A 24,148-nucleotide genomic window follows, 5' to 3' on the forward strand; every position below is an offset into this window, starting at 1 on the left:
GTAGTTAATTAACATGCAAGGCATAAAATGATAAGATGTAATGCAGGAGAGATAGGCAGGTCCTTGTCACAGAACACTCAAGATCCTCCAGAACTTTATTCTGAGACCAGTGAGGAATACCTGGGAGAAAACAGCCCAATCAGAATTGCAATTCTTAAAACCTCATTAGCATGCTACTGGATGGAATGGAAGGGATGGTGATGGCAGGAATATGGTAGGAAGATTAATTAGAAGGGTGTAGCAGTGATCCAAGAAAGATACAGATAAGACGGTGGCCTAACCCAGGATATTGGGTTGGGTGAGGGAGAGAACACGAATTTAAGAAGCATTAGGGGGATCCCTGGGTGGCGCAGCGGTTTGGTGCCTGCCTTTGGCCCAGGGCGCAATCCTGGAGACCCGGGATCGAATCCCACATCAGGCTCCCGGTGCATGGAGCCTGCTTCTCCCTCTGCCTATGTCTCTGCCTCTCTCTCTTTCTCTCTCTGTGACTATCATAAATAAAAAAAAAAGAAAAAGAAAAAGAAGAAGCATTAGGGAAGAAGAATGAATGCAACTTGATTGGATACAAGTAATGGTGAAGACTGAAGGGTCAGAAAGAAGGCCTAGATTTTTAGCTTGGGAATCATATAATGCAGACTTATTAGACACCATTTAAATCTGAATAACACGAGTTCCAGGAGGAAGTACCACTTTTCACAAACTGCTACAGCAAAATCTGCTGTGAAGAAATTACTCTTTGGTGGGTATATTTAGGGAAGCTGCCCAACTATGAGGAAGATTCTAGTATTTTTTTCAATAAACCCAGCAAGAATGTTTTATGAGAGGGATAGTAGGACATCCCCCCACCAAAAAAAAAAAAAGAAAAGAAAGAAAGAAAGAAAGAAGAGAGAGAGAGAGAGAGAGAGAGAGAGGAAGGAAGGAAGGAAGGAAGGAAGGAAGGAAGGAAGGAAGGAAGGAAGGAAGGAAGGAAGGCCCAACAAAAAAACCCACTCCACAAATTATCTTTTTCATTCTTCCTGCTGAGTAATGAGTTCTATAAATTGGTTTGAATAAAATTTTTTATTAGAAGTCTGTCTTTGCTTTGATTAAAAGAGAACTGAATATTTGAAGTATTCCCTCTCCAGCTGACTCTGTGGCTTTATTGTGCAGTAGCAAATCAAACACCTACCAATGAAAGTTCTCTAAGAAGAAATGTTAATTGAGCTCATAGCATATGAGAAGAATGTTGGGAATTTATAAAGTCCTGGCCTCTGTTTTCAAGAGCTCCATAAGGAAAGGTAATGAGCATGGTTTTTCTGTGAGTGGACAAGCAGGTATTGAACATCCACTCACTGGCAGGAAACATGGCACCTCATTTAAGGTGTTAGACAAAGTCCTTTCTATCAGAATTTATCAATTTGTCACTCTCAGGGGTTTAAATGCTTCTATCTATTTTCACAAAATCCTGTTGGTCTTTTACAGCTTAAAGTCCTCTCTCTCCAGCAAGGTCATATGTCCAGTGTAGATAGAGATCCTGTCATACCCTTTCTTTGCTTCTAGACTTACTATCCTCATACCTAGCGCAAAGTAGAGCTAGTAGAAGTCCTCCTCCTGCCTGAATTTGATCTGATCAGTGGTTGATTGCGCTTTTAGAGTATCAGACATAAGCTTGCTTGTCAAATACCAGGGGAGCAGAAGGAAGAAGGTGTTAAATTGTCAAGCTCTTCTTGATAGGATATAGGATCTATGGTTACATAAGTCTATTTACCGCTATTAACTTTAGCTTAGTGGCTGCCATATGCATATTTCTTATGGCTTATAGATTATGAAAATCCAAAATTTCTTATTAAAATTAGAAATAAATTAGAGTTAGGACCTCATGCCATTTGTAGATAGGATTGCCAAAACAATTCAGTTGCCATAGACTGGTACATAAATTAACAGGAATGTCTGATTCCAGTACAATCCTATGGTTCAGTGGATCTGACCTAGCATATAAAAGCATTGCAGGCCACCTCTGGAGCACAGACCATTTACAAGAAACATTATCTGTTAAGTAGAACAAGAAGCTGAATTACCTACTAGATAATTTGCAATACATTAATTCATTGATCTTCCTACCATGAACTCTTTACATATTACTTCAATTAGGCCTTTGAGCAAATTATTCTGGTCAAATAGGGTCTTTATTGTTCTTATAATGTTTTATATATATATATATATATATATATATATATATATATATATAAAACAGATTTCAATTAACTAGTTATTTACATAGTCTTCAGGTTTAAATGCTTTGAAATCTAATAATTGATATAGTAGAAAGGATAAACCCTGGCAACTTCTAGTATCCCATTCTACTTATGAGTGACAATAGGTTATCTAAGGGGAGAAAGAAAAATCACACATTTTTTTCCTAAAAGTCTAAAAGTCAGACTCATAAAACTTCAACATAAAACAGATAATTGAGGGGGTTATTTTTCCAGAAATTCTCTGCCTCAGTTATCTAGATATTCTGCATAACAAAATTTCAAGACTTTGAATGATCTGGACAACTATCATAATAGTAAATTCTATTATGATAATAAAGACATAAGTCAAGTAGAAGAGTTTCCAATTTTTTTTTTTTTTACTATTCTCTCTCGTTTCTTTCCCACACAAAGAACACTAAGATTGAGAAAAATTAGGCATCTTACAAAATCATATGAAAACCAGCTGTTGCATATAGGTTTGGGACTCCCATTTCATTTTAGACTATATATTTTTTAAAGAATTAATGTTTTGCCTTTAAAAAACTTTGTTGAAATATGCCACAAGTTTTAGCCTTGTGGCCAAATAACCAAGTGAAAACTCATTGAGTTCTTTATCCCTCTAAGCTCTAAGATGCTTTTAAAAGGTGTCTATAGAACAAACTATGTATATTTTACTCAATTCAGGAAAGCTATCACTTTGCCATACTCTGAGTGATAACATCTTCCCTCTCATATTCACATTTCTTTTTTTTAATAATAAATTTATTTTTTATTGGTGTTCAATTCATATTCACATTTCTTAAGAAATGAGTCACTGAATACTCAGCTTCCATGTCTATCACCTGAAACGAAATCCTTCTCACCTGAAAGTAAGTAAAGTGTCCAGAGTGACTGGTTTTATGAGTTGCACCTCTTTGGTGAATTATTCCCAGATGCCAAGATGGATGAAGTGCCCTTCTTTCCTTTGAAATACCTGTGTATGCAGGTGGATTTCAACCAGATGGCATTAAGCACCACATTTTCTGCCCTCGTTCTGGACAGTTAAAAGTTGGATAAAGACCTTTCCACTGCCAAAGGCATAATCATCACATTTCATCTGATAGAACATTTACCAAGCATAGATTATGTGTAAGAACTGTGCTAAGGCACAAGCTTTTCATTCATGAAGTTGGTCTATATTCAGAAAATATTTATGAAACACCTACCTGGGATGGGCATTGAGCAAAGTACGGAGAATTCATGACACTGGTGAATGCAACATCATCAAAAACTGGCAATAGCTCTTAAACACAGAAGCTGCTATAATCCTCAAGATTGGAGTCCAGAGGCAAACTGCTATGAGCAGAAATAGCAGTTGTCTTAGTTTGGGTTCCATCAGGAGCAGAGCCTCAGACTAGGATACGAGTTCAAATGGTTGGTTATTTGAGAGGTGATCCCAGGAATTATAGAGAGAGCAGTGAAGTGATACAGGGGAGAGAAGGCAGTCGATTGAGAGTAAGTTGTCAAGCCAGCTACCATAACAGACTATTGGAGCTCACAGCTCCAGGGAAACTCTGAAATGTGGTATAAAATGGATGCTTACATCTGTGGCACCCAAAAGAAGAGAAGCTAAAGAGGTTGTGGGCAAGGTTCCTAGAGGAGATTTCCACTCTTACACTGGCAGAGATTTCTACTGTTCTAGAAATAAGCCTTCAGGCACAGAATTTCAGAGACTGGTACGTGGAAATTGGTTGGAGCACAGTGAATGTTAAGATCTGAGGGATGTGTATAAGGCACAGGCAACATTTTCTGCAGAGGTGTGACTTTACCCTCTTTTCTCTATTTTTCTATTTCTGCCCTCATCTAATTTGATTGGGATATCAGAGCACAGAGATTGACTTGACTCTTTCTTATTTATTTTTCCCTTGAGGACATTCTTTCATACCTACTTGGTAATATCACTTTAAAATATATTTCCACAAATAACTTGAATATGAAAAAACAAAAACTTGTAGGAAAAGCAATAGTATGTAAACCAAACTGATTTACATGATTGTGAACTTTGTGGGCTAATTTCTTCCCTAGGTGTATATATATCACATCGGCATTTCCGAAAGATATCTGAAACTCAGATGTTTTATTATTCAAGGTTGGATACTGTATTCAATTCTATTCAGTTGGCATCTGACAATAAGCAAAACTTTCCTCAGTTTCTGCCTCCCGGGTAGAGTTTCTTGTTTGGAAATTAATGGACTCATAGACTCACTGTGATTCTACAGGGTTGTCTTATTTAGCCTTTTATATGAGCATTCATCATTTCAGATGAGTGAGATTAAGAAGTAGAAAATCTCGCAAGAGATTGTTAGATGAGGTAGTAGTTATAACCAAAATTTTAGAAATGTCTAATGGCTTTCAGTTATTGAGTTATAATTCAAATTGAGTTTCTGTAAATTTGCTTTAGTTTGTGCTTCTTTCTAGATACATGGTAATGATTAAGGGGATATGTTCATGCAGAAATAAAGGCATTGAAAATTAATGAAATATATAGAGAAAATATAGCCTTCCATAATAAGTGAAAAAAAAAAAGCAACCATATAAAATCTAAGGAGAAATTTTTGAGATATTTCTTGGGGGATCTGAACCTATTAGTTCACATTCCAGTGGAGAATATCAAGCACTATTATTATTAATATATCATTTCTCCATTTTATTCACATTTTTCTGTCAAAATAATCAGAATCAAATTCTAAGGTTCTTTGTTTGAGCCTGATGTAAGCAATGCAACTCTAAGAGATAATTTATGGAAAACATACAATCAAGGCATCACTCCTCCTTCTGATACTGAAGAGACAAAAGCAAAGCAAAATAATTATTTAAAATTTTTTATCCAGTAGTAGAATTATTTTTTTCTTCAGATTTATTTATTTATTTTAGAGAGAGAGAAAGCATGAGTGGGAGAGGCAGAGGGAGAGAGAGAATCCCAAGCAGAATCCATACTGACCATGAAGCCCAACGTGGGGCTGGATCTCATGACCCTGAGATCATCACTTGAGCTAAAACCAAGAGTTGGGTGCTTAACCAACTTCACCCCCAGACCCCAAGTGTTCCCCAGTACCAGAATTCTGATCACCAAGAGTTGGTTTCTATTTAGAGAGTCATTTGAACAGTAATCTTTGAGTAACCTGCTGAAATTGTAATTAACTAAGACTAATGTCTGGAAAATAGGCAGCTATTTCAGAATTAATGATTCCTACAAGGATGTGGCCTTTACAGGTGAGGTTGAGTTATAAAAAACAAATAAACAAAAAAATCTCCCAAACAACAACAAAGCAAAATGAAGAATGCCAGGCATCTATTTAGTTTCCCTCTTCTTTCCAACACAGGAGGAAAAAGAATACACGCTCTATCTCCATCTCTGAAAGGTCTCTCCTGAGTCTTCTTTATTGTCAAGGTGGTATTTTTTCACAGTTGAAAGGCTTTGGAGCATGTCAATTTATTGTGCATGTCCATCCTCCATATTAATTCAAAGTAACTATTACAGAGGATCAATGGAGCATGAGTTATTCTTGCACTTTGTGTGATGTCTCAGAATAATCTAGACAGCCCCAAATATCAGCTCAGATAATGGCCTATAGAATAATATGAGAAAAGACTCAATTGAACTCAAGAGGCATTTGCTGGGAGCCTACCTTGTACATGGCACTATGTTAGATAGAGTGAGAATTCAAGAGGTGGGAGACAGCCCTGGGCTTTGTTCAGTTTACAGCCTCACCAGGAGCTTACACACTAAGATGGGGTAAGTAGACTGACACACAACGAATGCCTCACTTTGCCGAATTGTGAGACATTTGGATTTATAATAAAGTCCAAATCAGTCTTCTCAGATAGTCATTTCTTACAAATTGGTGGGCTCTTGCACATCCAGTCCCTACTTACCTATCTTTACTTCATGATATTATCCCACTTCTTGCTGTAACTTGACAGAACTTTCGATAGTTCTCTGAGCATGGCATCATCTTTCTGGCTACTGGACCCTTGATCATCTGCCCAAGAAAGTAAAGCTCTTTGCTAATTTCCTGGCTAACTCCTGCCAACAACTTCCTATTCCAGTGAAGGGGCTATATATCCTATGTTCTTTTTCTTTAACATCCTAATCTGGATTAGGTGTCACCTATCCCCTCCCCAGCACCCAAATTCCCTCTGCCTTGACATAATCAGACTATCATATTCTATCCATCCACCCAGCCAGCATTTAATTATTGAGGGCCTTTTATGTGTCTGAGAAAAAAAAAATCAAATAAAAGAAATAAGGCTTGTGTTCTCAATTCTAGTGAGAAGAGATAGATAATAGACAATTGAATAAATTTAAAGTGAAAGATAATTTAAATTTTAGACAGTTGTTAGCCCTAAAAAGCACATTCAGTAGGGACACTGTATACAGGGTTACTGTCAGGAGTGCAGGAGAGCTACTAAAGATACAATAACCAGGGAAGACAATGCAGAGTTGTCCACAGGGCTGCCTTCCCTTTATTTTCCATTATTCTTAAACTTTAAGAAAGAGTTCCTGGCAGAGGGAGATAAAGGTGAGGACTCTGAAGCAGTAACAAACTGGAGAGTTAAGAGTTGAGGGGAAGAGAAGTGTGGAGTTAGTTGGAGAAGTGAGGTCATACAGGGTCTTGCGGGTTCTGGTGAGACTTTGTTTCCAAGTGCTTTCCAAGTGTTTTCCAACTGGAAATCCACTCTAAGATTTTTTTTTCTTTTTTTTTTTTTAGTAAAGGCAGTGGGAGAAGGAGAAAAAAATGATATTTTAAAAAAAATCACTGTTGCTCATAGACAATGGTTGCTATATAGAGAAAAGGTGGGTTAATTTGGGTGAGATTAATGGCACTTAGGGGCTTAATGATCTATATCTCTCCACTATATTATATTTTTCTTGGAAGTAGAGGATGTATGTTTTACATGTCCTTATATCTCCATAGTTTAGTATAATGGCTTATATATTGTAAGAGATCCCAGCTTATGGAAAATGGCTATTTCCAGATGGGAGTTGACAATAATATCATCTCAACATGTCTTATCTCTTCCTGTCCTCTTTAGTGCCAAGTCATTCAGTATTCAATGAATCTGTGCCCATCAACTAATTCCTCCATCAAAGCCAATGCTTTAACTTAGGGATATTGAAATACGAGCCTCAAAATTGATAAAAAACACATTTCTCTTATACACTATAAAGATGCTTTTGTCAATTAGTATCTTTTACTTTGGAGGTAGATCCTATATATCTTAATATATGTCATTTAAATTAGACATTTGGAGAGTTGATCAAGTGATAATTGTGCTTTTCTCAAAATATAGTTTTATTAATGAACCAAATTTAATGGATAAGACTAATACAAATAATAATAAAAATATTTTTGTAAATAAAATACAAATTAAAATGAAATACACTATATTTTCTGTTTGTAAAAAAACAAATGTTTTAAAATGTTTGATATGTATGCATGTAATTCAAAAATATTCATAGAACTATTTAATTTATGAAATACCATTCCCAAGTAGTTGGCTTCATTAATTAGATGGGCTTATTGGCATCGTTTTCCATCAAATTCATAGGTATGATGCTGTTGAGTGAGTCAAAGGAATAAACATATGAATTATTAGTAAAAACTCACTTTCTTTATTTTCAGAAGTAGCGATGGGAGTGAAATAAATTAGTTCATGCACTTAAGTTCCTTATTTCCAGAACTGTCCAAAAGAAATATGTTAGCATACATAATTTAAAAAGTAAATTTAACATATGTAATTTAAAAAGTAAAAAGAAACTTGTGAAATTAATTTTATATTTCAATTGAATATATCCAAATATAATTTGAACCTATGATTAATATAGAAAATTACCAAGGAGCTAATTTATATTCTTTTCTTGGTATTAAGTCTTTGAAATCCACTATGAATTTTATTACACTTCAGTCTGGACTCACCACATTTCCATTGTTCTAGAGACACATGGGGCTAGTGACTACTGTATTGGACAATGCAGCCTGATATCTCCATTTTGTATAGTCTACATTGTATAGGTGTAGGGTGTGTGTGTGTATGTGTGTGTGTGTGTGTAAAAGTAGGAAGCAGATGATCCACAATGAATTCAGAAGATGATTCTTCTTTCTACATTCATAAGATAGTCCACATAATGATCTATAGCCCATTATTCTTCAGTCATCAACATCATGGCCTAATTAAGATCTTGCTTTGGTCCTTAAGATTCTCACGCTAACTGCATCTAGCTTTCCCCACTGCTTTAATAATTCTATAATAATAATAATAATAATAATAATAATAATAATTTGAATTAACTCAAAAGATCAATTTGTAGATACCACATATGTCTGATATGATATAATGCTTCATTTAATTTGATTTCTCTATCTATGATTCCTGGGACCCTAGTCCTTTACCTAGAGGGCAGTTACTGGTGGGAGTCAGTGTTACCAGCTGTTCTGGAAATATGTGCACAGGTCTGTATGGAAAATCACTGGTGTATTCTCTCCGTAAGCAAAGAACAAACAAATGTCATGGTGTTCTCCAATTAGAGCTCAGTCATTTACTTGAAGTCAAAAGGGAAATACATCTTCGGCTCATTTCTAGAGTGGAGAAGAATAGCTCAAATATGTCACCCTAGGAAACTACTCTGTTTTTGATGTTTTAGCAGATTTTTCCAAGTGCCTCCTTCCATTCTCTTCAAAATCCCTTTCTGCACTAGATAAATTAAGCTTATGGAGTGTTTCTTCACCTGCCTTATTCAAATAACGATAGATTAAACTTAGTTTTGAAATGGTACAAAAATTATGTCACTTGAAGACTACACCTTTTCCTCCACACTAGATATTTTATCAATAAGCTGAAAAGTCAAATTAAAATAGTAAAAGACACAAGTAACTATCTGCCGAAGAGTTTCATTTAGAGCTCAGAGATTTCTATTCTTTGAAAAAGAACATAAAGCCCAGCTGTGAAAAGATTCCTCTGTTGCCAGCATTTAAGACTACCATGTTTTATTCCTGGCAATAAATAAATGAATAATTCGTCATAGACGATGATAAAAAGGTAATTCAGGGAAGCTGTGATAGTCAGGGGAGCCGTGTGTAAAGAGAATTCTGTTAGTTTACAGACACTTAAAAGGTGTCAAGTGCCTTGAAAAGCTGTGCAAAGTAAGGACTGGTGAAAGTGTAGTTCACTTCTGCTATCCCACAGGGAACCATTCGGCATCTTCACTGAGCAGGTGTAAATGAAGCCACCGCTGGTTGTGATGTTGAGAGAGGGCACCAGTTGTTAAATAGGTCCTGGCTTTGGCATATTAAAAATGTAGCTCTGATCACCCATTAGAAGCTCTGTTGAGAAGAAAAGCCTATCTTTTTACTCACAAAGACAAAAACAAACAAAACAAAAAAATAAAAAACAAACCCCCCCACACACATCTGAGGATTTCAGCATAGGAAAAAGAAATAGACATTTTAGGTGTATTAAAGGGCTGGAGCAAGATCCATAAACTCATGTGAAACATTGGTTCTATCTCCAAAGTTTTCATAAGGGCTTTTCTTTTGGAGAAACAAGTTCCATTTTGATGAACTATGTATGGTTGCTTTAGGATAGTCTTAAGACTAATGAATATTACTTTGTAAGCAAAGGCTACAGATTAGTCACAGATCAAAACTGCCCCAAGGACGCTACCAAACTCCAAGAAGTTTATTTTTGCTTCCACCATCTTTTTCACTTATCCATTACATACTCAGTCAACATCAATCTCCATTGTCTGAGATAAATTCCTTATCTTCATGTTAGCATCCTCCGCACCAGCCCCAACTCTCTGCCTGCCCCCTTACTCAGATAACTATAATAATAGTGGTACAACTTGATTTTCTAGGCTCTAGACTCTCCCCCAGCTACCCCCTCCACTTAGAGCAAAGCATACTATACACAGAAACTAGGATCACGTCCCTTAGACAACACACCTATTCCTTGTTCAATAGCCTGAAGAAATTCTATATTGTTGCTAAATCTGTGTAATTATTGGGCTTCTCAGATCCTTGTGGCTGCAACTAACCCATACTGTGCCTTAGTGGGGATTGGTCTAAATCTATCTTAAATTCAGTTTCCCCAGAAACAGACCCCAGAGATACAGATTAAAGTTTAAAGAATTTATTTGGGAAGGATCATCATCCTAGGAGGGAAGTTGGAGAGTGGAGGGAGTCTATAAGGACACATTACAGAGCAGGTAACCACTGTGGGCAACTAGGGTACCATCTTGCTGGGGAGCATTGAGTAGACAGTATAGAATGGCTTGGAGTTTTCCCACCTACGGTTGAGGGACCTGGAGTGTGTATGAACAACATTTACCCTGTGTGGAAAGCCACTCAAAGGGTGTCATGACTTGTTACATTAACATTTGTTAAGCAGAGCCCTAGGTGTTGGATGGTGAGCCCTAGTTCAACAAAAAACCACTAGGTAATTGAAATAGAGATGTTTATAACTCAAAGGTCCTGAGGAACTACATGGCATGCATGGGAAGAAGGTCAAGGCAGGATGCAGGCAGAGAGACAGTAACAGGACCTAGGGACATGACCTTATTAGGGTCTATGGGTGAAGTGCTTTGGGATTCTAGGGCTAATGTTGGTTGGATTGATCAGTTTAAACCAAAAGGAGTAGGGTTTGGGTAAGCTTCACAGGGGTCTTATTTAAGGGGTACACAAGAGCAAAGGGAGGTGCTCACAAGGGCTGCTAGGAAGGTAACATAAGGAGTTTACACTTCTTTGTGACTCTGCAGGCTGTTATCAAAGACAGGTGCTCATGGGAGGGGCTAATCGCAATTCAAGGACACTGTTGACCACTTGGCCACACGAAATGGATGCTGAGGCAACAATATCACGGAGTAGTTTAGCTCAACCCCTCTATTGAGTGGGGTATTCAATCCCTAGCTCTACCTGCCTGCCGAGCACATGGGCTGAATAGACTAATAATTAGAGAAGGCCCTTGGGCACAGTCACAAGTATTTACAGTTAGAATCTACCAGATTGGCATTCATGGGATTTATGAGTGCCAAGGAAATGTGGGTGATCACTAATATCTTTCTCCCGACAGATGCAGCCTCAGACGCATATGCATAGCTTGGTGAAAGCTCTCCTATTCTCATGTGTGTGCCTTTGTGCGGTGAACAGTCAGTGCGCCAGTGCGCAGTGGCCCTGAGGGAGCTCCTTAACTAGACTATGGCCATCAATACCATTTTAGTTAAGCTTTTCTCTCCAGCTAATCCAACATATTTCATCTTCAAATCACTGTTTGCTCATTACATTCTCATACAAGAGATGTTCTACCAATGTTCTTTCTGACATTATCACCCAAAAAGTGGCTTCTCATACTCTGATCAAAACTCATAGCCAGTCCTTTGGACATCACCTCATGCAAGTACAATATTCGTTTTGGTTGTTTTACTACCACTTAATAATTTAATCTCGACACATACTTGTAAATAAAACTGTAATGTGAGAAGATCATCAATCTTGAAAGGAAATGAATATGGGTTCTAGTCCAGTCCCACTACCTTGTTAGGATAAGTTGTATAAGGGCAAGAACCTTAATCTTTGTAGCTTTGGTTTCTTCATCTATAAAATGGAGACAACAGTAATACATCATAGTGTTGTGAGAATTAAATGAGATACTGCCCATGGCAGGACATAATATGAGGCAATTATTTGATAAATGTTAATCAGTAATATTATTGCTACTCATATGAGCATTATTATTAGCACTTCATTATTATTAACCATGGCATGCACTTGCTAGAGCTAATGATCCTGTGTTCTACTTTTTGGTATCCTCTCTATACCTGACTTTTTAAAGAGAGACTTTATATATAATAAGCAGCCAGTGAACATCGTGTTTAAAAAGAGGGATGACCACTATTGAAATTAGGGAAGTCTGGAAAATTCTAAATATGGAAGAGGACTCATATAATTTCTGAGGGCATGCCTTTGTCTTTGACCCAAGTATGGAGTCTCTAGGTGTACTTGGGAAAGGACATGGGGGCTACCTATCAGTCACCCATCTCTTAACTCTAGGAAAACTTCAATACACCTTAGTGACTTTTTGACAACACACATGCTCCAAAGTAAATTTTAACTGCTGTGCCAAAAGGTGACCTTTTGAAAGCACTTTAGATTTCATAGAAAAATGTACTCTCAGGTGTTATCCAAATGAAAGTTTGCCATGGTTTATATAAACAGCCAATATTTGGAACTAGGGAAGTCACTGATTTATAGGAATACAATGGATGCTTTTGTTGCACCCTTAAGTATTAAATATCTTACTACTAGGGTGCTTTATTTTCTTTTTAAGATTTTATTTATTTATTCACAAGAGACACAGAAAGAGAGAATGGCACAGAAACACAGGCAGAGGGAGAAGCAGGCTCTATACAGGGAGCCTGACGTGGGACTTGATCCCGGGTCTCCAGAATCAGGCCCTGGGCTGAAGGCAGTGCTAAACTGCTGAGCCACCAGGCTGCCCGATATCTTACCACTGGGGTGCTTTAAAAAAGAAACTGAGATGAACAAAGGATGTTCACACACATACGGGCAGAATTTGTATTGATGCCATGACATCATAAACTATGCCCCAACTCCAATGAGACCTCTAGGTCCCACCCCTGCACCATCAAGCACTAAGTGCTTGTGTATAAAATACACTATCTCTTCCTTTTTATCCATCCACCATCCATCCATCCCTTTGTCCATCCACCTACCCATCCCCTCTTTCCATTGTCTTCCAAGGAGCAAATTAAGAAATGCCCCCATTTGGGTAGCTTTTTCAGCTATTTAGCTAAGAAAAATCTCAGCCTCATTTTAAGGCCATCAAAATGTATTTTCTTTCTTTCTTTCTTTCTTTCTTTCTTTCTTTCTTTCTTTCTTTCTTTCGTTTTCTTTCTTGTTCTTCTTGTTCTTCTTCTTGTTCTTCTTCTTGTTCTTCTTTCTTCTTCTTCTTTCTTCTTCTTCTTCTTCTTCTTCTTCTTCTTCTTCTTCTTCTTCTTCTTCTTCTTCTTCTTTTTAAAGATTTTCTTTATTTATTTGAGAGAGAGAGAGCACCAGCAGAGGTGGGGTAGGGGCAGATGGAGAGGGATAAGCAGACTCCCCACTGAGCAGGGAGCCCATGGTGGGGCTGGATCCCAGGACCCTGGGTTCATGACCTGAGCCAAAGGCAGACGCTTAATGGACTGAGCCACCCAGGCATCCCAAAATGTGTTTCTTTTATCTCACCATAGACACCCCAATATTGATATTAATCTTTTTTTAAGTATAGGTTCATTTTCCTCAAAGATCATAAGCTCTTTGAGGAGGGGAGTGGTGCCTTTGACTTTACATCTCCAGCATTATTCTTAAACACAAAGAAATTCAAGGTTTTTGATAAATAATAATAATGAATGATGGATGATACCCACTCTATATTTTTTTCTTTGTTGATGTTTTGAGTTCACCTGTTATTTTGAAACTTTGGGAGGTTCCTGAGTAATCTGAGCCTGGCTCCCATATACAGAGGACAGGAGTAACTAAAGAAAGAGGCAGACCACTTCGGATTGATAGGTGGCAGGTTTAACAAGCAAGGAACTGACATACAAGGATTGTCTTGGGAAGCCACGAGATGAGTAGATCTCTGCAGCTGATCACCAAATGTTAAAAGTTTGTAGAGAAGCCTTACCTGAGTTCTGTCAAATACATCTAGGTGGTTACAACACCACATCACTATCTCAAGGCTATATCTTTGAGGCGGCTTCTAGGAGCAGGGAAGGCAAGCAGAACCCACATTTTAAGGACAGGATGAGCAGTCTCCAATTATTCCATTCCAATTCATGGGTCAGCTGGTGGTCACAACATCCCCCAACACATCTCTGGAAAGCTGGTCAAGAGTCAGTAGAAATGGGAGGTTGCTAAGACCTAGATGGCTTATAATAGGGACTGGAAAAGCAGCAGCAATGCCCAGATCAAACTTAGTGGTGGTCCCCAGAAATGCTCCCACATGATGCTCTGCTGAACCGACATCCTATGCTCTGATGCTAGACCACAGGCTTCTAGTGAGGACTTCAAGAGACTTAAGAATCCTTCAGTGGAGATATAATAGACACTGTTCTATGTCTGCCTATGGCAGAATGTATTTTCTACAGATGGCCACAACAATATCTTGGTAGAAATGCAAATTCTTCATCCCTACTCCAGGCCTACTGAGACAGAAATTCTGGGAGTGGGACCCAGAAAGTCTTGTTTTAGTAAACCCTTCAGATAACTATCATGTATGCTGAAATTTGAGAATTACTGCTCTGGTAACATAATCTTGATTTCTTTCTTTCTTTCTTTCTTTCTTTCTTTCTTTCTTTCTTTCTTTCTTTTTTTTTTTTTTTTTTTTTTTTGCCATAACACCTCAGCCTTAGCTAGAAGAGTATAATTAGTCTACTCAGGACAATCTTGTTACCTGCTTTCCTAGATTCCCTTATAGCTATGCATGACTCTAACTATTCTGGTCAATGAGATGGAAGGACAGTTCTGCTGGGGATATTTCTTTAGAAACTTTTGCTTTATTGATAAAACAGATAACATATCTTCTGGTCACGACCCTTCATTCCTCTTGACCTGTGATGCCAGTAAAAGGCCAGGATAGTATAGCTGCTTCATGACCATGGGGTAACTGGCCTAAGGCTAGGAGCCTAAAATGTAAGGCTGCTAGAAGAAAATGAAAGGGATATTGTTGCACATCAGAATCAAGGACACCAACCTCCGACCTTGATATGCAAGAAAATACAATGCTAATTATTTAAGCTGCTGTTAGTTGCAGCTAAACACATTCATAACTTGTATAATAGATGTGCAAATCTACAAATTATTTTTAGTATTTTCCAAAAGATCTAAAAGGGGCAGTATAGGCTATGTGAAAGGTCACGTGTGCTTGCTTTTGGTTGGAAACCTCTCAATTCAGTAATCCTCAGGCATTATTTAGAAGTTAAGTTTGGGGACACCTGGGTGGCTCAGTGGTTGAGCGTCTGCCTTTCGCTCAGGGCATGATCCCAGAGTTCCAGGACTGAGTTCTACATCAGGCTCCCAGCAGGGAGCCTGCTTCTCCCTCTGCCTATGTCTCTATGTCTCTGCCTCTATTTCTCTGTGTCTCTCATTAATAAATAAATTAATTTATTAATTTATTAATCTTTAAAAATTTATAGAAGTTAAGTTTGGCTGCATCTGACAGCAAAGGAATTTCGGGGAGCTGGTAATTCTGTCTAAATATCATCAAGCATTTGCCAGATACTTGGCACTCTGCTTATAGGATCTTATAATCTCCAATTCTCCCCATTTTAGAAGGGGGACTAAAGTATAAATTAAAGGGTGACTTTTTCAGTTGGTATACTATTCCTATTAGTCCAAAGAATCTGATTTCAGAGCCCACTCTCCCAATCACTGCTAACATTAACTGGTTTCTTTATTTAACTGTCAAAAAACACCTATTACTATATCTAAAGTTTTTGAAAGGCACAATCTTACAGCAAATGTGTAGAGCTACAGGAGAAGAACCCCCAAATGTTTCCTGTGGTGGAAAAGCTCAACATTTCTGAAATTAGGGGGTACCTGAGTGTCTCAGTTGCTTAAGTGTCCTAATCTTGGCTTTCACTTAGGTCATGATCTCATGGGTGGAGAGATTAAGCCCCAAATCAGGCTCTGCACTTGATTTGGAATCTGCATGAGATTCTCTCTTTCCTTTTGCCTCACCCCTCCCTTGTGTGATCTCTCTCTCTGAAATAAATAAATAAATAAATAAATAAATAAATAAATAAATATTTTAAAAAGTTTCTTAAATTGGGACTACTCATTGAATATTGGTTTGACCCTCAAAGCATGTTCATTGGCCTCTCATCTTAGCAAGGATTACAGTTGCTGGGATTAAAAAGGAAAGATTTTCTAGTTTTAACATGGGCTCCCCACAGTCTACATCACTGGAAAATTGCTCAGATAAGGCTATGTGTGTGTACCATTTTCTTTACATTGTTTATTGCAATCTCCTTCCATGAATATCTACATCCATTTCTGCTTTCCCAGATTGTTCATTTCAGTCTCTGGAGGTGTTGAGGTGCAATATGGAGCCTTTTAAAAGACATGCTCCCACAGATATGGTGTCCTTCAGAAGGCTCAAAGCACTTCTTTTGTGTTTATAGGTTGAGAAATGTCTCTCTCTAGATCTCCCAGCCTCTTCTGACCACAGAGCATGAGAATAGAAATGCTAATGTGGCATTATGAGTGAGAGGTAAGGACTATCCAGCCTTTTGTGGACAGGAGTCCTTTTGGGGTGATTGAAATGTTTGCATACAGTAGAGCGAATGCCATCAGCAGATGTTCCCACAGTCAGCACTCAGAAATAGCCCAGGCACTGGTCAGCCTTTTATCTATGTCCAGTTTTGAAAGACAACTTGACATTCTTATAATGGCATGCAAATGTATTCCCCTATACCATGCCAGTGATTACTCAGATTCCCAAGACAATCCATACAAATCTTAATAAATTGAGAATACAAATTAAGCAATTTAGAGAAGAATGGTCTTTCACTTGAGGGAGAAGCCATGGTTTGTGCTCTTCAAATTGCAAGAGAAAGCATTTAAATTATTCTCAGCATTTACCCCAGACAAATGTGGGCAACAGTGGCATTTTTGTTGTTCCCAACTACACTGTGCCCCACCTTCCCACTCATCACCCATCAAAGTGTGACTCATTCTGAGATGCTCAAATCAAATGCCATCCTCTCTATAAAGCCTTTCTTGATTTTTGCAGCCCACCCAGGCACAATTCATTACACCCTTTTTGCTGATCCTGGACTCCTTTATTCAGATCTCTGAAGTAACATAAATATGACTTGAATTATGGATTATAGTAAACTGTGTTTTTGACTCTTTACCCCAATCCCTTCCCGCAAATGGGGGCTCTAAAAGAGGACAGATGATGTCATATAACTCATCCTGATGACCAACCCCTTTACACACACATACTTTGGCCTAGATTAGTGCCATGTACAGCTGGGTGGGTTGTAAGCGTACAAATCCTTGGAGTATCATATATATCAAAATGTACACGAATAGTAACTTCTAGAATTGCACTGCATGCAAATCTTTTTTCAGTCCTACCTAGCATACAGGATATTGTTCATTAAATGCTTGTTAAATTCAGTAATGGCCAACTAGTTGGGGCCTGGGTAGGATAATTCATTTAACTTTCACCTGAACTAGCTATAGGGTTCGGTTCTTTCCTATGGCCTATCAGTCTATCTGATCACAGCTAATCAGGTGTCAGTGGCACACAGTTTGAGAGGAAGAGTGTTCTTATAGATGTCAGTTAAGAAAAAAAAAAGAGGGATCCCTGGGTGGCGCAGCGGTTTAGCGCCTGTCTTTGGCCCAGGGCGCGATCCTGGAGACCCGGGATCGAGTCCCACGTCGGGCTCCCAGCATGGAGCCTGCTTCTCCCTCTGCCTGTGTCTCTGCCTCTCTCTCCCTCTCTGTGTGTGACTGTCATAAATTAAAAAAAAAAAAAAAAGAGAGAATTTTAAAGCTTCAGTTGATGCAAACTCCCTGCTTAACGGGAGGCCATAAGGAGATGGTGACAGACAAGCTTTACATCTTCTACTTGCAATCAATTTGCTCCTGACGGTGATTTCAAGTATTAACCTTGTTCTATCAAACCCCTGGAGCGTGGGGCTGGGAAGACAAGAGCATGAACAGCAGAAGCTGAAATCAGCCAGAATAGCTAATGAACCACCAGATCTGATCTTTAGGGGAAAAGGGGAAAAGAATGGCCTTGCCATGGAAAACGAAACACAAGAATCCATTCCCTTGGTAACCCAACCATAGCTTGCTTTTCTGCTGACACGGTCTAGTGCAATGCCTGTTTGCTCAGGTTTTCTGCCCCAACAGAAGATACAGAGGTTGGCAAGACAGGGATTCAAATTCTTAGCTATTTTTTATTTGTTCCCATATGTTATATAATGCTCCTAAGGGAGACCATGCAATGGATATCAGTGGAAAAAAACCTAAACAAAACAAAAATAATACCCAGAGATGGTTATAGGAGTATGGCCTACTAAAAGAAAAAACACAAATGGGATAACATTGGATAATCCATTCTTTTGTTGTTGTTATTGTTGTACTGTTCTAGACATTTATAAAATTCTGAACCAGAAAAGGCAACGCGATCATAAAGACGTATTAACAGAAATACGAGATGGCAAATGCCAACACCATGAGTCTTCCTCAGAAGTTTGTCATCTTCCTGTCATCTTACATGATGTCCTATTACAGCAATTACATGCTGTATATTTGTCATTCCTAATTTACAGGACATAACAAGGGGTCTTTTGTTCTCTTATTATCTTACACATAAAAATTTGGCATTAAATTTGGTATTATGAAGGGATGTGACTTCCAGTGCCCTTAAAATATTTTGGCTTTGTGACATGCCATCTAAGGTAACTTAATTACAGAGTTGAAAGTGGAGCCTAAGAATGAATCTAGAAGTGTTAAAAGGTGGGAGAGATTTAATATCCCACTAAGTCCGTTCCTAAAGAAATATATAATGGAAAAAATATGTAGTTTAACTAAAGAGCAGTGAATTTGATTTTTTGGGTAGATATTTTAAAACTTGACTATTTTAAATATGATAAAGTATAAAGAAAAAAATTAAAATTCCCCAATCTCACTACTCAGATTGCCACTTTTGATCTTCAAAGGAAAAAAAAAATAATACAAACACAGTTTAAACAAAATCAAGTGAACAAGAATATTTCAAGTTGAGAAGCCTAGTTCTCGCACATTAGTGGCCTTCACAGTACAGTTCTCTCCACATTCTGTGTTAGGAGGGGCATCACTCCACTGGATCAGAATCTCTGGGGGTAGGGCCCAGTGTTTGGGTTTTACAAAACCCTCCAGATGATTCTCATGCACACTGAAATTTGAGAGCCCTTATTCCACACAAAAGCAATCAGATAAATTTCTGATGTCTTTCCAGTTATAATCACACATATACACACATACACAATTTTTCTTTTTATTAAAGCAACTACATTGTACACCCTGTGTGATCATTGCTTTAACCTTTAAAACTACATTATTTATCTTGTAGGTCTTTCCATGTTTGCACATAGAGATCCATTTCAGGTTTTCAGAAGATTGTACAGCCTTTCACTGGATATGCCATCTGCCTCGATGGTTCAACCAGTTTCCTTACATGATCATTTCTGGTATTTACAGTTTGGTTTGTTAGTTATTCCATAATGATTCTTACTGATACATCTTGGAAAACATGCACAACTATGTTCTTGAATAAATTCCTAACAGAGGTGATTCAAAATCATAAATTCAGAGGCAATTCATGATCATGAGGAAAGGTATATTCTACATTTTGATGTATATGACCTAAATGTTTGAAAAAGAGGCTGCACCAACCAACAGTTGACTAACAGTGCCTACTTCCGTGGATCTTCTCTGACACTCAGTATTATCAAACTTATTTTAGCCATTATCAATCTGGTAAATTACATATGACATTTCATTATGTTTGATTTGTATTTCTCTCATTATGAGGATAAAGAGTTATTTGATATTTTTATTAGGCTTTTATATATCTTTTCCAGTGATTTGCATTTTCTCTTAGCTGGGTTTATGTTGTTCTTAATGATTTGCATGAGCTTCTGTAAACTTAGAAAACTAGTCTTGGCCTGTCATGTGTTTCTAACTGTATTTTTTATTAGTTCAGCTATGTTTTTCAGTTGGTCATAACTTTACAGACTTCTTAATGTTTTCCTTTTTGTACCATATCCTTTCTTGGAAGACTTCCCTCCCACCATTCCAATATTCTAAATAAGTTCACCCAAAATTTTCTTCAAACTATCAGTTTGGTTTTTATTTTCCATAATTTACTTTGGTAAAAGAAATGAGACTAGAATCCAGTTTTTATTTATTTATTTTTTCATTTAACATTTCTTGTCCCAACACCACTTAGTAAATAAGTTCATCTTTCTCAGTGGTTTGAATGTCACCATTACCTCTGATCTGGAGAATTTGGGGACATTGTCCTATAAGCTATTCTTTTTAAACTGCTTTATCATTAGCAGTCTTTAATTCTGCCTAGGGCTACATCGACCTTATTTACTCTTCTTTTTGAAAAATATAGTGTTTTTCATTCATTTATTTTTCATGGTGATCTTTGTATCATTTTCTCAAGTACAGAAATAAATTTGGATAAAATAACACACTGGATGTATAGTTTAATAAATGGAGCTTGGTCAATCCACTATAATGTGGTTTCTTAGAATACAATCATCTCTATTTTAATTTAAGTCTTCTTTCATGTAACATTGGAACTTTATGTTTTCTTTATGTGGGTCCTTCACATTTCTGGTTAACATCAATGCTAGGTATTGTACCCTTTGATTGCTATCATAAATTGTTTCTTCTTCCCACTGCATCTTCTAACTGCTTATTTGTTGTATACAAAGATACTAAGTTTTAGATTGTTCTCCATATACCTGCAATATACCTGCTACCTGTGACACAATAAGTTCTTAAAAGTTACACATGCAAAAGAAAATGTTTACACATCTAAATGAGCGTTAACCTATGAAAGGAGACACAGGCTTCACTGAGAATATACTGTTTCTTTTGAATTGCCCTCAAGAGTCAATGTCCCATTTACTTCACAGTGGCACATGATTTTTTGATATAGATTGACATGACCTTGCTTGGTCAATTAGTATATGAGGTAAGCTTTGCTTAGATAAATGTAACCAAATTCTTTAGTGGTTATTCTACACAAATAAACAGAGAAGGATCTGTTGCCATTTAGAAGAAGTCCCCAAGATAGAACACTAATTCTAAAGAAACTTTCAAATACGAAGTTCCAGAAATGCCTTGGCTAATAGAGAGACCACTGAGGTCCCAGGGAAGAATTTAAAAGGACAACAACTGAATGCATCTATTGAAAAAAAAAAAAAAAAAAAGAACAGTGACAAGAAATACTTTTTAAATTAGAAATAAAAATAACAGTAAAATTGACTAGTAAGTATAAGGGCTTAAAAATTAAGCAAAATAAAACAACAAAGAGAAAACACAAATATACAACATTAAAAATATGAATGGGGCAATAACAGATGTAGAGAAAATAAAATTAATGATATTTTATAAAACTCATGCAAATAAAAATACCTATTTGTAGGAATAAATGGACAAAAGAGAAAAGATGAAAAACCAAAGGTAATGATTTTATTCTTCTTGACTTTTGTATGTTAACTAATTGTTTTATAACATTTTCAGTTGATTCTATTGATTTACTAAGAATGCAATCACATAAGAAGCAACTAATTATAATTTTTGTTTCATCCATAACAATATGTACACCTTTAATTATCATTTCTCATGTCAAATTATAGGTAAGACTTATTTCTAGAACAATATTAATAATGGGAACAGTAAACTTTGCTATCTTATTCTTGATATGAAAATAAAACTTTCAATGTTTTACCATTGAATTTAATGCTGGATATTTGAGAAATATATATTCTTGGTAAATGATGCAATATTCTTTTAACAAACTAATATTCTGTTTCCTAATATTTAATGTTTTGCCCCAATATTAGTAAGGTTGTATTAAGTAAGATTATAAGTAAGACTATTGTTTTTTGTCATCTCTATTTAAATGTTAGGATGTTATTTTACAGAGAATTTGGAAGCTTGTATTCTTTATGTTTGAAAACTTTAAATAACTTGTAAATCAGCTCTTTTTTGAAAGTTTAGAAGAATTTTTTGAAAATCATTTGAGTCTGGAAATTTCTTTTTCTATAGCTTTTTAATAATTTTCTAAATAATTTTGAGAGTTATCATCACCTTGAATTTCATCTCTCCTCGGGGTCATTTTGTTAACTTTTAGTTTACTAAAAATTGGGAAACTTTGAAAGGCATTTTACAAAGATTTCCAATATGACTATTGCCTTTATGCCATTTTAAATGCCAAAAAAGTACTTAGAGCATTTCATCAACTTGGAAATATGTTTCCATTTTCTAATGCATTATTTTCATTTTTATCTTTGTTGTCTTTTCATTCTGCAGATTTTTTGTTGTTGTTGTTATTCTATGTCCAACTTCTTCCTTAGATGCGAAATAGTCTTTTATGGCTCAGCATACTTCTGAAACTTCATTTTGGGAATTCTCTTTAGAATCTGAATTACGTTCTTTTGAACTATCTAACTGGTGGCTGTTCTTTCTCCTTTGTTTCATGCTATAAAGTCAGAAAAGTGGCTGAATATTATTACAAACGAAGCTTGCCTGATCTGGTGGTTGACCAGCTTGTTCACATGATTTCATGTCAAAAACCATGTGCCTCAGTGATTAAATGAGGCATTGTTTCTTGTGAGTCACACACTGACTCTGAAGGCAATCCAAAAGATAGTTCAAAACATGTTTTCACCAAAGGCTATTCTTTAGAGGCTAACACTCCTTTGGATGCATAAGCACTTTTTTTTTTTCTTTTTTTCTTTTTTCTTTTTGGTCGTTTTAAGGGCTTATTACCATGTAGTCCTTCACTGTGGCTCAAAATCAGAAAGGCAGATAAACCACGAATGGAAAGTGAGGACTCAGCAAGCCTGAGAACTCTGGGTTGTCTCTGGCTGGTCTTTTCCATTCAGCCTAAAATGCAAAGTCGTTCCTTTCAAGGGGGAGAAGTAGCTGCATGTATTTATAGCTATTAGACAAACTTGCAAAGCAAAAATCTGTTTTCTTACATGAAGAATGAAGCACAAGCCAGGGTAAATACTTCAAAATAGGGCGTGCTTTTGTTAAAGGGTAATGAAGAGAAACACTACAAAAAATGACATTGGTAAACATGAAGTTTTTATGTATCCTTTAGCTGATGCTACAGTTCTCAACACCTGCATAATAAATATCCTTACATATTATAGGTCTGTCATTTAATTTGAATAGTTAATGTCATTTATGAAGAAAGCAGTCACACTTCCTGGATAATTACTGCATATCTATTAAAATGAATCTCGTCTCCCTTTAAAATGTGCATTTACTCCATTCTCATTCAGTTAATGCATATCTTTTCCTTCATTATTTCTGCTAAAATGTCAACCTCGCTATGTTGGAGAAATCAATAATTAAATAGCTTTATAGTAATTACTTCCCAGCAACACATTTTTCTACCTTCACAACACAAACCAAATCCACTAACATCAAAATTACACAAATGTTGGTGAGAAGGTCATCATGTGAAAATGTAACTCAATTTACAAACATTTTGAATCCCACTTTAAACAACTCTTCACAGAAAGAAACACCAAATAAGCTTCCTGAGCAGCTCTCAGCAATGTCAGCTCTGTGCTTTGAAAACCAACATTTTACACTCCCATGGCTCTGGGAATCAGGAGTCAGCCTTAAAACTTAAAACAACAACAAAAAAATCCCAAACAACCTGTGAATCTCAGCAATGATGGTGCGATACGGCATTTCTCATAAATTTTCCAGGTATTTTCTAAGTTTTAAAAGCAAACCAGTCCATTTGTGTCTAAGCTACCAGAAACTAAACAGAATTGATCACTCCAGTGATTTTACTGTCTTAATGGCCAACACAGATGACCGTCCAGTCAAAGTAACAGGTCATGCACAAATAAGCTGCCCATAGAGATGAAAGGATCAGAGAATTATCCTCAAAGTTATTTCTGTGCCTTTGTTCACATAGACAGAAGTGATCACATTTTTTAATAGAAATGTGACTATGTTTTTTTAAAGATACATATACTTAAAAAATCAATTCAAAAAAGTGAAAAAAATATATAAAAAAGACAGTACAAATCTCTAAACTCAGAAATAGCCTTT

General features: G+C 36.7%; 2 protein-coding genes across 30 annotated transcripts in view; one reads left to right on the forward strand and one right to left on the reverse strand.

The window, feature by feature from the left end:
- MACROD2 (mono-ADP ribosylhydrolase 2) overlaps window positions 1-24,148 on the reverse strand; it is a 1,919,734-nt gene that overhangs the window by 220,343 nt on the left and 1,675,243 nt on the right. The window lies entirely within an intron of this gene.
- LOC144297911 (uncharacterized) overlaps window positions 1-24,148 on the forward strand; it is a 147,887-nt gene that overhangs the window by 47,961 nt on the left and 75,778 nt on the right. For 5 of the 26 annotated variants that reach the window (XR_013364815.1, XR_013364811.1, XM_077872179.1 and 2 more), the window contains one exon: window positions 21,492-21,529. The exons of the other annotated variants lie outside the window; for them this stretch is intronic. Coding sequence is in view for 3 of the 5 variants with exons in the window: in XM_077872179.1 (XP_077728305.1) it covers window positions 21,492-21,529 (38 nt within the window). In the remaining 2 variants the exon portion in view is untranslated. The remainder of the gene's footprint in view (window positions 1-21,491; window positions 21,530-24,148) is intronic. 26 annotated transcript variants of the gene reach the window in all.

Source organism: Canis aureus, chromosome 26, assembly GCF_053574225.1.
Source record: "Canis aureus isolate CA01 chromosome 26, VMU_Caureus_v.1.0, whole genome shotgun sequence".
In the NCBI taxonomy this organism is placed as follows: domain Eukaryota; kingdom Metazoa; phylum Chordata; class Mammalia; order Carnivora; family Canidae; genus Canis; species Canis aureus.